The sequence below is a fragment of the Boleophthalmus pectinirostris genome, unplaced genomic scaffold (genome assembly GCF_026225935.1).
Source record: "Boleophthalmus pectinirostris isolate CB_2022bp ecotype Guang Dong unplaced genomic scaffold, ASM2622593v1 HiC_scaffold_6, whole genome shotgun sequence".
Taxonomy (NCBI): domain Eukaryota; kingdom Metazoa; phylum Chordata; class Actinopteri; order Gobiiformes; family Gobiidae; genus Boleophthalmus; species Boleophthalmus pectinirostris.
In genome coordinates this window covers 23,683,197-23,698,157 of record NW_026571447.1, presented here as the reverse complement: position 1 = coordinate 23,698,157, position 14,961 = coordinate 23,683,197, and the positions used below count along the sequence as shown (strand labels likewise).

The 14,961-nt window shown below is 38.0% G+C and overlaps 2 protein-coding genes across 5 annotated transcripts in view; both read left to right on the top strand.

Moving 5' to 3' along the window:
- Positions 1–180: 180 nt before the first annotated feature.
- Positions 181–4,120, top strand: mal2 (mal, T cell differentiation protein 2). The gene is made up of 4 exons (XM_020937480.2): positions 181–513; positions 1,416–1,586; positions 2,793–2,990; positions 3,473–4,120. Exons 1-4 carry the CDS (start codon positions 373–375, stop codon positions 3,542–3,544), a joined length of 582 nt encoding a protein of 193 aa, XP_020793139.1. The 5' UTR covers positions 181–372; the 3' UTR covers positions 3,545–4,120.
- A 1,019-nt stretch (positions 4,121–5,139) lies between these two features.
- Positions 5,140–14,961, top strand: part of LOC110171413 (protein MTSS 1-like) — a 35,057-nt gene continuing 25,235 nt past the window's right edge. For all 4 annotated transcript variants that reach the window (XM_020937122.2, XM_055163360.1, XM_020937121.2 and 1 more), the window contains exons 1-3: positions 5,140–5,609; positions 7,365–7,426; positions 11,333–11,406. In XM_020937122.2, coding sequence (XP_020792781.1) covers positions 5,538–5,609; positions 7,365–7,426; positions 11,333–11,406 — 208 coding nt within the window. In that variant the 5' untranslated portion in view covers positions 5,140–5,537. The remainder of the gene's footprint in view (positions 5,610–7,364; positions 7,427–11,332; positions 11,407–14,961) is intronic.

Genomic DNA, 14,961 nt, shown 5'->3' with positions numbered 1-14,961 from the left:
TGTGTATTCTATTCTATTTTATCCATACATATAGGCTACAAGACTTTAAAGTAGCCTTATTATATATATTTTTTAATCATCCCAAGGCTTGTGGTGTTATAAGACAACTGCCGCCTTCATTTGCTTCTTGCCTTATAAAAGTGTAATAATTAGTCATTGTCCGAGCAGTCCTTGGCGCACAGAACGTCTTTGAAAGCAGCACCAGCCCAGGGAGTGGCTGTGCACCTGTCCAACCTGTTTGGGGGACACATGACTCCGCAGGAATTTTCCCGGCTCCTCTGGCCCATTGTTTAGTGCAGTTTTGAGTGGAGAACAGAGGAGCAGAGCCAGCGGAGAGGGGCACAACCAGCCGCGACACGGAGAGACGGAGAGATGTCGGAGCAAGCCACAAACCCCGCCGCGACCAACGCTGCCACCGCCGCTGCCACTTCGTTTCCAGGGGCCACCATTTCTTTACCTTTGGGACTAGGAGTTCTCAGGACATACTCCGGAGCGCTGATAACATTAGAAATCGTGAGTTAGTTGTTATCTCTTCTGTACTATATGTTTTCAAACGCTATCTAGTCATTTTAGCCAATAGGTGATCAACATCCAAATAGTGGGTCAGTTACGCACGACACGCAATAATCAAAAAGTCCAGTCTGTCGAGTTTGTTCACCGCAAACACGTTGCCAACTCCGCGTCTCTCAGTTGCCAGGTTGCATTTCTCTTTCATCAGTTTGACAACCCATGATAACATATCCTCAAGCTAAGTTTCCTTGGAGCAGATTCAATGGAAGAAGTAGAGCTTGGCATGCGTATTGGATAATTATTCAATGTGGATATTTTAATCCACAAGGTGACCTCTAAACCACTGCTCCATTTCTTTTCAAAGGAGCTGATTTTTCCGCGATGTCTAAGTCAGGGGACAGATTTTGATATCATAATTTTTAGTTCAAGTCGGTCCATGGTCCATGTTGTGCCTATGTTGTAAGAGTTTAGCGCAATATGGATTAGTAGTGCACCATAGTAGACTAAAGATGTTGCATGGATTAAACAGTTTTACCAATAGGACAGCCTAATTATAGCAGTTTCGCAAGTCACTAAACCCAAGGTCTACTCATTATAAACTGAGCAAAAGAAGAAATTGACTTGACTGAAGTTGGTCTCACATACAGGTGGCTTATCTTGGTCATCCACTGTTATCTTCTTCCTTATCCACTGTAATGAGTAATGAGTCAATTGAGGATTTCACGTGTCGATTTTTTTTTGTTTTAGTAGGCTAATCATAAAATCACAAGTTTGATCTCACAATATTTTAGACATTAAGATGTACTGGTGCACTGAAGATATTTGTATTGCAATGTCAAGTTATGTGTGTTACAGGATAAGTAGATACTTAATCTTAATCATCTGTGTTTTGTGTATCTCTCCAGCTTCTTGGAGGTCTGGTATGGATCCTGGTGGCCTCCTCCAATGTCCCAGTGCCTCTGCTGCAGGGTTGGGTCATGTTTGTGTCTGTCACTGCCTTCTTCCTGTCCTCTGCCTACCTCGCTATGCTAATCACTGGCCTGGCTGACCGCGTCAACATCGACTGGAACGAAACTGTAAGACTCTTAAATCATAATCTTACATATAGTGTGTGGCTGCACCTTCTTGCAGATTTGCTTGATTTCAGATGACGACACATATAGCACAACATACTATATCAGTTATAGTTCATACAAATTAAGGGCAGATAAATATAGTTACAATGCAGATTTTTGTTGTTAAGCATCACAGTCTGGTAATAATATTAATAATAAAAATTATCACGTTCAATATTTGTGTTTTTTCTTTGGGATTCTTCTTTTAAAAATACTATGTAATCAACTAGAAAACTGGCTCTTGGCCCCATCCAGTTTTAATGCTCTAAATGTATGTTTAAATTATATTCTTGTTATTAAAGTTAGTATAGTGAAGTGTATAAGTTTATAACCCAAACAGTTTCCAAATGTCCTTTCCAAAAAGTAAAAATTACTATATAAATAAAAATACTCAGTATATATAGTCAGTACGCAGTACTGCATCTGTAGATTTTTGGTGACAGACTTGCCTTGGTGTCCCCCTCTCTCTCCTACAGTAGTGTTGTAGTTAGACATGTGGGCTTGTTTGTTGTGAGTGAAACAAAGACTGACGTGAACCATGAGCTCACACTGAAGCTCAACAACAAAAGCTGCTGTTGTTCTGTTTGAACAGACTCCTTAAACTGCTGTGACACACCCTCTCTCGATCTGCTCTACTCTTTTTAGTACTACTAAACCAACTCATATTTGCTTTGGTCCCATTCCAGTTCTGGTCTACGTTTAGTTCTGGGTTCATTTACAGTTTAATCCCAATATTTCATGTGCCGATTGCGTAAGGGAATGTACATTTGAATTTCGTGAAATGTGATTTTGTGTTGTTCATATGTCTTCATATGTCATAAACAAAATATTAGAAGTTGCAATATTTTATTCACAATACTTTATAAGACTTGAACAATTAATAATCTTATATACAACATCATATGGAATACACTGAGTTTTCATACCTTGGCGATTTAGGCTACTTTAGTTTATTACAAAGGTATATGAAAGAGCTGGGTTTAAATACAAATTAAGCTATTTCTATGTAACTAGTAAAATATTTCGTTTTGTACTGGGTGTGTTGCTGAGTACTTTGATCAGAGCTGTGGAAATAATTAACAGTCAGCAGAAATCTCTTTAGTTACAATTTGGTTGAAATTTTATTCTTTTTCACTGGTATAATTAGTATTCCATGCTTCTCCACAGGATGTGCTTTACCACTTTATGGCAGTGCTCTTCTACTTTGCTGCTTTTGTGTTGGAGGCAGCGACCACAGCAGCCACTGTCAGCAATCAGTACATAACCACAGCAAATGGCACCCAGAACATATGTATTCTCTTACCTCGGGGCAACATTTTCACTATCCTGACTTCCAATCAGTACAACATCAACGTGGCAGCTACGGTAGGTCATGCATATTCTGGAGTTATGAAAGGCTGAATCATTGCAGAAAAATATAAATTCCAATAACGAATATCCATATCCATGTAGCCCCACATTACTTAAATAATGTAATAATAATGCATTTGTGTTTCGCTTATTATGAATAGTATGGCAAATTCATTTCAGTTGTGAATAATACTGCAGCCCTTTAATAAGAAGCACAACTCTGGGAAGAAAAAGGACATGGCTAGAATTTCTTTAAAGCAAATTTATATTAGAGCCAGGGATGATAGGCTGATGAATGACATCACTGAAAATGCAAAAATCAAAGCTTTTGCATATACAAAGTAACTTCTCAGGTGCCAGTTCATGGGTTTGCTATAACTTTATGTGTTGACTTGAGAACATTTAATAGTCGGCCTGTATATTTCCAGTGTTTATATAGTGTCAATTATTGGCTGTATAGATCATGTCTGATTTTGTCTCCTTGTGCTGTCTTTCAGATATTTGCTTTTATCGTGACTCTTTGTTATGGCTGCAGTATGTTGATGGGCTTCAAGAGATGGAGAATGTAACTCCAAAACAACTTCATGTTTATACATTTAAACAATATAGATTTTAAAGCTGTTATATTGCACTAGATATTAGAGTCGCTTTTGAATTGCCTTTTTCATTTCTACAAACACATGCCCCGGTACTAGTGATTGGTACTGGGATATCTGGTGCTATATGAAAATGTAACTAATATAACATTCTTTGATAACAGTTTTTTATTGGTCCTATGTGTGTTAAACGCAATTGTGTAGTATTTAAAGCTTTTAATAATTGTGCACTGTTTATTATTCAGTATTTTAGTATTAAGGAGGAATAAAAATACCTCCTGATGGAAAGGAACATCAGAGGTATGACAAATTATTTATGCAAATTATAGTATAGTATATAGTAAGTAATTTTTATCCTGAGAAGCTAGCAAATATAGTGAACCACAGTAATCTGTTGTGCCTTTAAAACAAGCCAAAAAAATTAAAAACATAACATTGTACATTGTCTTAGCTGTGTCTAATATTTCACTTATTTTTGTAACTATGTACTGTTAATAAACCACTTGATATACATGTTTAGATCAAAACCAATAAAACATTTTAACTGTATGTAATGTCTGTTTTGGTCCACTATGGGTCACCAATTCACCATCTCAAGCATGACAAAACCTTGGGTTAGCGTAGGAATACACTAAACATCGATTAAACACATTAATTTATAATTTTCTTTTAATTTTTGTTTTCTTTTATCGTTCAAAATTTTTAAATATATTTTCTGTATATATTTTTTAAATTGTTTTTGTAAGTAGGGCTTAATTGAGAAAGTTTTCTTTTTTTTCATTGATGTTCTGCTTTTGGCCTCTAGATGTCACTCGTGGCTGATAACAAAACCACTAAGCGTGCCTTCATCATGGCTATTAGGATACAACATCAAAACATATTTTGGTAGAAAATAGAGCATGGAAGTTTGAAGTTTGAAGAATGTGTTACAATGGGATGTATAGGTCTACAGAGGCCATTTTTATTTATATTTACCCACCAGTGGCCATTCTAGCTACAATTCATATATATGTAATGTAAGATATAATACTAGAAACATCAGAGACAACACTTTCAAAGCGGCGTATAGCGTCCTGCAGCACTTTTGTATGAAACCATAGACTAGAGCAAGAGACTAGAGTGGCCCTTGGCTGGGCCGGATGTGTACGTGAGCTTTCTTCACAATAAAGGTATTACCTATAATTTTGACTCTTCATTGAAATTACCTATAATATATTTGAAATCAACACAATGTTCTCAAACCCTCACCTCAAGCTCACATGAGTATGATCAATGAAAAGATAAATATATTTTTTATCAAATACCTGTGCTGACACCTAATGCACCTGGATGCACCTAAGGGGGAAAGAAAAAGAAAAAAAATCACACATACAAACAGCTTAACTCATGTACAAATAATTGTGTATAGTATGTAAATTACAATGGAAAAATATGATAATATGGTTACTTAATTTGACATAGAATGGGTACAAAGAAAACACGTTTTACTACGAACCGGAAGTCCCCAAGTGGCCTGCGCAGCTTGACTTCTTTCTTCTCGCCTTTATTTTTTCTCGGCCAGTGTTTGGGAGGCAGTGCGTGACTCCAGCGTCGGCGTTTACCTCAGTCACTTGGCAAACTCGGAATAACCATTACTGCTTGATTTTTCCGGACTTTCTTTTCCTTTTTGCACCGTGAGCAGATGTCCAGAGGTGTGCAGAGGGGTCAGCGATGGGTTTTAGCGGGTCTCTGCGGAGGGGAGACGGGGATTTAAATGCCTCTCCTCGTCTTTATCGCTCCTTTTCTTAGTGAATGGCGCTCCACTAAAAAGAGTTTTGTATCGCCGTTTGCGTTCGTGTCTGTAAACTTTACTCTTTATTACACGCTAGTTACTCCTTTTCTTCAGTTTTAAGTCATATATATTTGTCGGTGATCGATCGGAGGTGGCGATTAGAAGCGAGGGCTGACCGCTGGAGTCGTCCCGAAAATGGAGGTTGTGATAGAGAAGGAATGCAGCGCGCTCGGAGGACTCTTCCAAACTCTTATCGCAGACATGAAAGTAAGTCCGAAGCTTATTATACAGAATTAACAATGTTTCCACCAACTTTTAAGAGTGTTTTAGGATTATCTCTTTACATTATTAACTTGTTATTACCCAACTTGTTGACTTTAAACTTACGACAGATAAACTTTGGCCATCTGGGAAACTTGCGCGCTAGCTGAGGAGTTGTTGACTACTCTTTAATCTTGCGCCCTAACCCTCATTTAAGAAACTTACTATGATTGGATACCATTATTTGACATATACATTTTTGATTTAATGTTTTATTTTTTGTATGTTTTTGTCTGTGCTGGCTTTCACTAGTGTTTTCATGTTTAGTCTATGGCGTGAGTTTAGAAAGTCCCATTTTCTTTATAGACGACCCATTATTGTGTATTATTGTGTATTTTACTGTTAATGTATGCCCTAGATTCGAGCTTTAACACTGTGTGACTGTCATGAGAAGCAAATAGGGCAATGGACAATTATAAAAGTAGGGCATCTTATTTGGATCCTCTATGACAGAGTTCAGATGATGGCACAATTAGACGATTTCCCAGCTGTTGTAGTGCCTGGAGGAATGTAGAGAATGTTGCTGTCAGGGAAGAGTAGCCCACAGGGTCTGAGGCTCTGACACGCGTGGGTCAAATGGCGGGCCACCATATATATCTAGAGTTTGTTATGAATGCTGCACAGTACATGCAGTACAAATCAGTCAGGCTTTTCACAACAAATACCACTATACAAAATTAGGAAAATGTTTTAGGGTACCACCAGAGCTTTAACTAAGTTTAAACTAAGTCCATAAAGACTTTGGATATAATAGTTAAATGTCATCTACACTTTCTTGTCTGTATCGATTGGTCTAATCCTGGCTTGGTCCTGATGCAGAGTCCTGCTTTAGTCATGGTCTAGTCCCAGTTGAGTACTACATTTGATATGATGTGTGCAAGTATAATATTCAACACTTAATCAATGCAGGTTGCTTCAGACTAATACATCACAGTTGTAATAGTAATTTAGCAGTGACTCGGTAGTCTACTGTATAGTGGTATAGTTGAAGAGCTGGCTGTGAATTGAGTTTGTTGTTTGGTGCAACAGCACGACTAGACATTCCTCGAGATTGTGATGGTCGTTGCACAGTAGTGACAAACATTTGGTATATCCGGATCTCACTATGTCATACCAGCACGCTCCCACTGTTTCTCAAAAGGAGTTTTCAGCTTGATCCATATATGTCCTAAAATGACACAAAAAATCAGACAAGCAGTAGCCGCAAATATATTACCTGAATATTGTGTTCATTGAAAATGTGTTGGTATTGACACACACGCCATTGTTGTACATCACACAAAATGAGAAAAAGTTTCGAGTACTATATTAATTTACTATTTATTAAGGAAATAAATGCAGACGCATGATCCATAGATCATCTTTTTGACACAGTAGCTTCAGATAAATATCAAAATCTGATGAAGGACATCACAGCAGCACAGACACCACATTTTTATTTATGCTCTTAAAGGGAAAACACTTGAAATAACATCAGTTTTATAATATATGGGCCGCTCTTATGGACACCAACCTTCTGTGCGTGTACAAGTGTTGTTATTACAAATATGGGAAACGGTGAGTCTAGACTTTGCTAATCTGTATAGCCTTGAAGGGAAGGTGAGGCCCCCATAACCCCATGTTGCTGCCCTTGTAAATACTTATGTAACTGTGTGAAAAGTAAATGTGTTCTGATGGTTCACATGTGCTTTTCCCTCACAGAGCAGTTGCCCAATTTGGGAGGACTTTATCACCAAGGCTGGCAAACTACAGTCTCAACTCAGGTAAGAATCTTAATATGTAAAATTGTCAGTGTTTTAACTGACAGCATTGAAAAAAAAAGTTATGTTGATTGTACTCTACAGTTCAACAACCAAAATCAGTACTTTTTCCACACTGTCTTCTCTTACCCAATCTGTAATTTATTGACCTTTGAGTTTGAATTTAGAACCACACGTTCCAAAACTAACTTTCAACAACTGCACACAGTAGTTTAATAATTTAACAATTCTCAGCAGAGGTCATTACTACCTCTATTAAAGTTCTATTCAAGCCTGATTTAATTTGTCTTTGTCATGCTGTAAACCTAGCACACCTCTTGCCAAATGTTCTCACTAACAATGATTCCCCAGTGCCCTCTATGAGTTGGTTTTAAGTGGCCACGTGTCTGGATGCAAACGTCTTATGACAGCTGAAATAAAAGGCTATTGTTCCATAAGTACTGTAAGAACAGATCTCCCGCAGCTCATAATTATTCTTTGATTTAACGATACATGGCAGTTTCCTTACCTCTCAAGTGCCCACGTGTCCAGCTACAGAGTGATTTTGACAGTTGTATAAAGGCTCTGAGCATTAACAATACTGTCTCGGGGCCACAGGAAGTCCCCATCTTCACATTTCCTCTGTGCTAAACGTGATTAAAGGTGATATGTTTTTCAAGTGTCCCATCATTTAAAGGTTAAGTATGTGACCCTGCCATGTCACATCTTAGGTAAGAATCTTCAGACCTGTTGCTAATCAGCATGACCAAGTTTGCCAAGTAATGTATGTCTGGTCAGTAAGATGACTAATGGGCAGTTGTAGGTATTTGGTAAGTACAGTTTAAGAGCTAGCTACCTTATAAGTAGTACATAAGTTATGTGTGTGCTATGTTTTCTGGTGGAGTCAATGTCAATAACCTTTTCTCTCTGGAAAGGGTGATTTGCTTGGAATGTTTCACAATATGGTGTAAGTTATCTGTCTTTCATTTATTCAGTTTGTGGAACATTTCAGCCAGTCAACCACATCTCCATGTAGACAAGATTTCGGATCCTTCTCCTAAAAATGTATAAAGGTCTAATGCTAGATCAAATAAATAAAAAAATAATAAACATATATTTTTAAGCACTAAGTGGGAAATACACAAAATATAACTCACTGCAGCACATGAGCCTATTTTTAGCAATATTTTAAATACCAGAAACACACCTTAAATAACAGCATATCAATGAACTGTGGCTTTCGTGGTATAAATGTCGGTCATTCATTACACAACTTGCAAACCAGGGGTGGTAACTGCAGTATGGCTTTGGATGCATTTATAGCTCACAGTGGTTGTGGCATACTTAGCATACACATGGTATTGATGCTGCTATTGCTGGAGTGCGAAAATAACTCCCCTATGTTGGCCTGTTCATGGTGACCTACAAATAAAGTATTTTGCTTTAAAGCCCATGTCCAGTCTGCTCAAACTACCACTAAACCCCACATAGGGATCCCTGTAATCTGTGTAGGTTCTGGGGCACACACCCGCCTTCTCTCTCTGCTCTGGATAAGTGACCAGCCAGCATATGTCTGTGTGTATTTAATGACGTCCCCAGGCAAAGTGCTCTGTAATTTAGCTCCCCTCTCACAAAGCGACGAGGAAATCAACCAATTAAGTGTTGGGCATGTTCTGTCATTTATTCTTCTCCAAATATGGCACCCATTTTGGCTTTTAGAGGCTATTGAACACCCTCACATACACACATGTGCGCACAAGTTCAGCTTTGAAGAAGGAGGGTGAGGACATTGACTGATTTATAATCACAGTCCCCTTTAACTTGTCAGTGTTTGGTGGGCTATGGTTAATGCAGCTGGGTAAAAGCTATACTTTAATTTGGGGCTCCAAATATCAACCACACAAAGTCTATATATAGGAGAAACATATATTTAGCATTGATTACCAATACCTTTAATCCATTTAAAGATATATTCTTAGAGATGGTTGAATATGACAATCCAGTGCACTTATTAGAGATGTTAGATTGGGCGTAATGTAATCTGTTTTATTTAGATGTACAACCTTCTAGTAACAGTCACTAAGAATAGATCACCGGAGGTCAAAACTGTAGTACTTAATGTAAAGGTCCATTGGGAGTATTGTTTTCAAACAGGCCATGTAGTTAAGTGCAAACACACTTTATAGGTGTAGCACACATAAAAACAGCATTCTGAGATTTAATCAGTAACAGTAACAAACTAGGCATTCAACTTAATTTCTGTACTTAGTTAGTACTAATTTGTACCAGATGTCATGTTGTGTATGTATTCCAGTGTATAGAAATTAGCATAGTGCTAGTTTGGAGCCTTTACTGCACTTGAAATAGAAAGGCATCTGTATGTGCTCTCGTGTATGTTTCTTTTTCCATTTGCTGGACACACCCCTGGATATTTTGGTCAGCTCACCAACAACACACACTACTTATTAACTGATGTTACATCTCATATTTGAGTAATTAGTAAGTGATCACATCTCTGTCTGGTATTATAGGGCATAGTGTAAGCTAAAATTGCATTGGCTATATTTTTATCAAGGGCATGCATTCACTAATATCTAATGGGGGCCTGCTTATTGCTTAGAAATAGATTATTAAAAGTGTTGCTTTAAGTATTCGTTAAAAACAACAGTTAAGACTATTGCAGACCATGACTATTCCATTCATAAATCACACTCAGGACACACACAGTGAAGTGGTAAACACTTGCCCTGGCTATTCTCAATGCTTCAGTTTATACTACCCCTAAAAGGATCATGACTAATACAATGTGAATACTAAAGGAGTATTTTTAGAATAGCTGGACAACTCTCAGTTTTCTTCCAAAGTTTACCCTGTCCACCAACCTGAAGTGTTTGTGGAATTTCACATGTTGAGTAATGGAAGATTCCCACTGGTCCCCCACAAGCAGAAACGTCAGTGCCTTTGTCTTTTAAAGAACTTTCATGGTGTTGCGGTTTTGTTGTGTCTGAAATGAGAAAGCCACTTTACCAGTGACCTAATCAGTTGACCTGCCAATGAAGTGAACTGTGGCCATTTCTAGCTAATTTAATAAGAGCTTGGTCAGACAGGCAGACAGACTGTCATTCGAAACACCACCAAGAGACACTCCACGTAATGACTTAAACAGAGGGCAAAACTCCAGATGCTTTTTTATGAAGTCACTAGTGTTGACCTTTTCCCCTTTTTTCCTTTGACTAGGCACCATAGATAAGTTAGACCAGTTGCATGGTTTTCACAGCAAGAAAAAGTGACATCTCGTTTTCAAGGGAAACCAAGAAGTAGTTTCAGTAAGAGTCAGCGATTGAAAAGTCTCAGAAATATCAGTTTATATACCCTTATTTGAAAGGTTACAGTGCATGTTTTGTTTGTAATCAGGCCATTTTGCATTATATTGCTTCAAATTAGACTATATACTACATTCTATAATACTTCCAAAAGCACCATCAGAATAAGCTCAAATATTAAAACTACCAATCGTACCTGACTCACATTTGAGAAACACTGAGTTAGGGCACTTGACTTGGTTTCATTTTGTGGTGGTCCTATCCCTCTTCGATGACCTGTAGTCAGTGTGCTGAGCTGGACAGATTCCAACAGTCTCAGTAATCGCACATACATTCCTCTCTCAGCAGGGCACGCTTGGGTTTTAACTTACACACATGCAAATCTACTTTAATTTGAAGCCCGTGCATATTTTAAATGTACATGTTTTCTTTACACCTAGTTTCCATGCTCATTAAACTTGTATAGATTTTTCAGAGCTTGGCCTTTCTGTGTCTGGCCATTGCGATTGTATGATTTCCGTTTCCCACAGTATTTAATTGCATGTCCTAAAGTTACTTTACGTTTCAACATATATTTTAGTACATTTTTTGTTTTCTCTCTCTTCAGGGCGACTGTGGTTGCGGTGGCTGCCTTCCTGGATGCCTTTCAGAAAGTGGCTGACTTGGCCACCAACTCACGAGGTAAGAATATGCATGAACTGGAACTAGGAGGTGTTTCATCTAAATCCAACCTCAGCTACATCTATTGCCTGTTTTTTCATTGTTTCTGCAGGCGCCATTTTAGGAACTTGTAACCAGTCAAGATAATATAATATTTGGTTCTGAATTGTTGATTGCAATGGCAACGGTGTTAATTTTTTATCACTCCACAACCCATTGATAGATGTCAAACAATCGTGACCTCATTGAATGAGGTCTTCTTGAGATTTCCATAGTGACATGTGCCTCGGAAAGTTCAGTCTTTATCACCACAGCTCTAAAGCCTACAAGCTGTTTGCTTTATCGTCTAGGTAGTAAATCTGTCCAAACACTGCTTGAAGTTGGGCCACTGCCTTTGTCTATGGTCTTTAACCTATTTTGGCTCCCCTCCCCCCACGCCTCTTCTCTCTTTCTCCTCCTTTACCACATCTGGGTTTTGAGGTTGCTCTGTGTGTGGAGGGAGAGTGCATGGGCCCATCCTTCTTCAGCCCTGACACCTCCAACCACCACACGATACTATTAATAGGAGCTGAGATAAAACGTTTATCAGTGCCGTCGCAGTAGGGAGCGAAGACAAGCAGTCATCAGTCACTTCCTTATTCTGACTCTATAAAGCTCCATGTTTCTCAGTGTTTGTGTATCACTGGCATTATAAATGGTTTGTGCGAAAGAGTCAGGAGCTAAAAGGTGCTGCGTCATCGCCCATCTGCTGTGCCACCTCTTTCTTTCACCTCCCTGTGTGATATACTGAATCACTATTGCGGACGTGCATGTTGCTTTCTATTCGTCCAAATTAGTTTACTTGTGCGACTTTGTTTAGATTTACCCTTTTTGGATGATATGGATATGATATGTTCTGGAACATTTCGGCGTACACTGGCTCTTTTCCGACTGTGATTTTGCAAAGGTTTTATACCACGTTAAATCAGCTCTCTCACTCATGAACTCTTGGGACTAGCACAAACAGCAGCCAAGTAAAACTTGTAGTGCAGGCCTTTCTAATTTTATTTATCACTTTTTTATTTATCTTTCTTATTCTGAGCAATATAGTGAATTTATATGTTTAAGATAATACAAGCAGCTAATTTATATACTGGAGGGAGAAAATTCAATTAAGAGGAACCACCATAGAGCTCTTATTTTGGGAAAGTTTCTTCAGTCTGTACAAACACAAACATTGAAGCAATCCGTTGTTGTCCATATTATAGTTTCACTCCTCAAAGACACATTATCTCTCTTTCGGATGATGTCACTGCAGAAAAAGCATAAATTGTGACATTCTTGCAGAACATTCTATAGCACCTCCAAAATGTGAACTACTAGGCCTCAGGAGTATAATTTTACACATGATGATTTGTCATTAAAGCAGAACTAAATGTACAAGACGTTTGTTATGTGTACGAAACAGACATATAGTGCCTGGGGTCATAATTTTTTCTGCTTTGGGAACATATCAACTTACTGTATTGTCCAACAACATTACAAAGCATGAGAGCTGTCTTTGCGGCCAGGGAGCTTTGATGTAGTCCTGCACCTGGATGGAGACTATGTTAGATGTGTTTTTTCCATTGTAGATGAGACATTCATGATATACTTTTTTTTTTTTCCAAGAAACTTTTTCACATATCTATTTTGTACATTTTTTTATCATGGTAGTGGAAAACATAAATAAGACAGCACATTTATGGTTATTGTACTAAAAGGTATCTTACTGACTAATTGATAGACCAAAGCTTTAGGGTGCCTTTGTATTTGCCTCTAATGGTTTTGCGTTCTGATCTTGGCAGTGATTGTTGCTCATAAAATGGAAAGGGCGATTGTGTGAACTCAGCCCACTTCAGTATCTTTTAGCATATCTCTTGTTTATGGCTGTTGATTGATCTGAGTTTAAAAAGCAAATTACTTTCAGTTTGTGATTAAAATCCAGTTAAATTCAAGTTAAAGAAACTATGTAAAATGTAATAAAACATCCATCTTGCATATAATTAGCAATATATTAAAGAACATGTTTACAACTTGTATTTAAACTCAATCTGCATCACTATAATGGCATGTGGTTTTGCAAAGAGCAGAGATTTGTTTTCACACAAGCCCAGAGAACAAAAACAAGCATGTAAAAACCTGTTGAACCAAAACAGATTGTGTTTTTGTTTTGAACCTTCCCACACAGTCCTAGCCTTATAGATCTTTATTTACTCACAAAAGACTTTGACGTTGTTCTGATGTGGTTTGAATACAGAAAATACCTACACACATACTACATCAAGACATTGTATTGCACAGTTAATAGGCATGGTATCTGATTTTTACTCTCTTTAAAAGTTGGTTTTAAACAGTTGCAGTGGTCCAAACTTATTCCTCACTTTGTTTAACTCATTTACTCACTCCTAACATCCTAATTTCTTACTGAGGTCTGTAAGGATGTTTCACATCTTTGCGCCATGCCACTGCTGACAACTTGCATGGCACTTTTTGGTTCACTGATGATAAAATGCTTTATAGTTAGATGCAGACAACAGAAAGCAATCTCATTTTGACCCTACAAGATGCTTTTACAATGTAGGGGAGCAAGACAGGTTTGCTTTATTACATGAAGAAATCTTATACAGCCCCTTTAGCTTGCTATTCCTTATTTAAATTCTCAGCAGGGAGCCCAAGCCCCTACTGTACTACTGCTTTCACTGAGTACAATGTTGTAGCTTCTACCAATCATAATGTTAGCATGCTGGTGACGTCCAGCGCTACCTGCTTCCTTACGGCATTTCATTCATCAAGTACGTGCAATATTGACATAGTGGGCGAGTAGTGCCATTTCCTTTTAGTCAGGCACCGTGAAACAGCTGACAGCAAACAGGCAGTGCACTAGGATGACATCATATGGGGCAGAAAATCTCCAACATCACACAGTTAATAATAGTTGTAAAATATATTATAAATGGTCATATTAACAAATATAAAATTATTATGTTTTCTTTATTCACACCAGTCATAATATAATAATATAATAATAGTTCATGGTTATAAATAGCTTAGGCCTTGTAACTTGGGCTCCCAGCTGCTTGGACTGTGTCTGTACAAGTCTGATGTGTGTTGATGTGTATTTATAAGCATATGCGTAAGCTGGGGGGGTATCTTGATCCCAGTGGTCCTGTCAACATACCCAGAAATGCGTAGGTTTGGACACGTCTTTATCTGCAGACTTGAATCAGACACCTGCCTCAAAGCTTACATGTGCTAGCTTGTTACTACTACTTGGGAAGTCAAAAACCCATATCACGCCTCTAATGTGTTTTCAAAGGTGATAATTACAGTAGTTGGAAAGTGCAGTCACTCATCCAGTTATTTGAGTGGTTATGGGCAGAAGTGAATTGGCAGCTAAGTGTTAAGATGGAATTAAAACAGCTTATATTTGTACTGTTTCAGTCTATGCCGTGTGACGGGTGATTAAATGTTTATCTTTGTTGTGGAAAGGGTAAACGTCATTCATCCTTGTGTAGTAGTTGAAATATCATTAGTGCCAGTGCTCATGCCAAAATA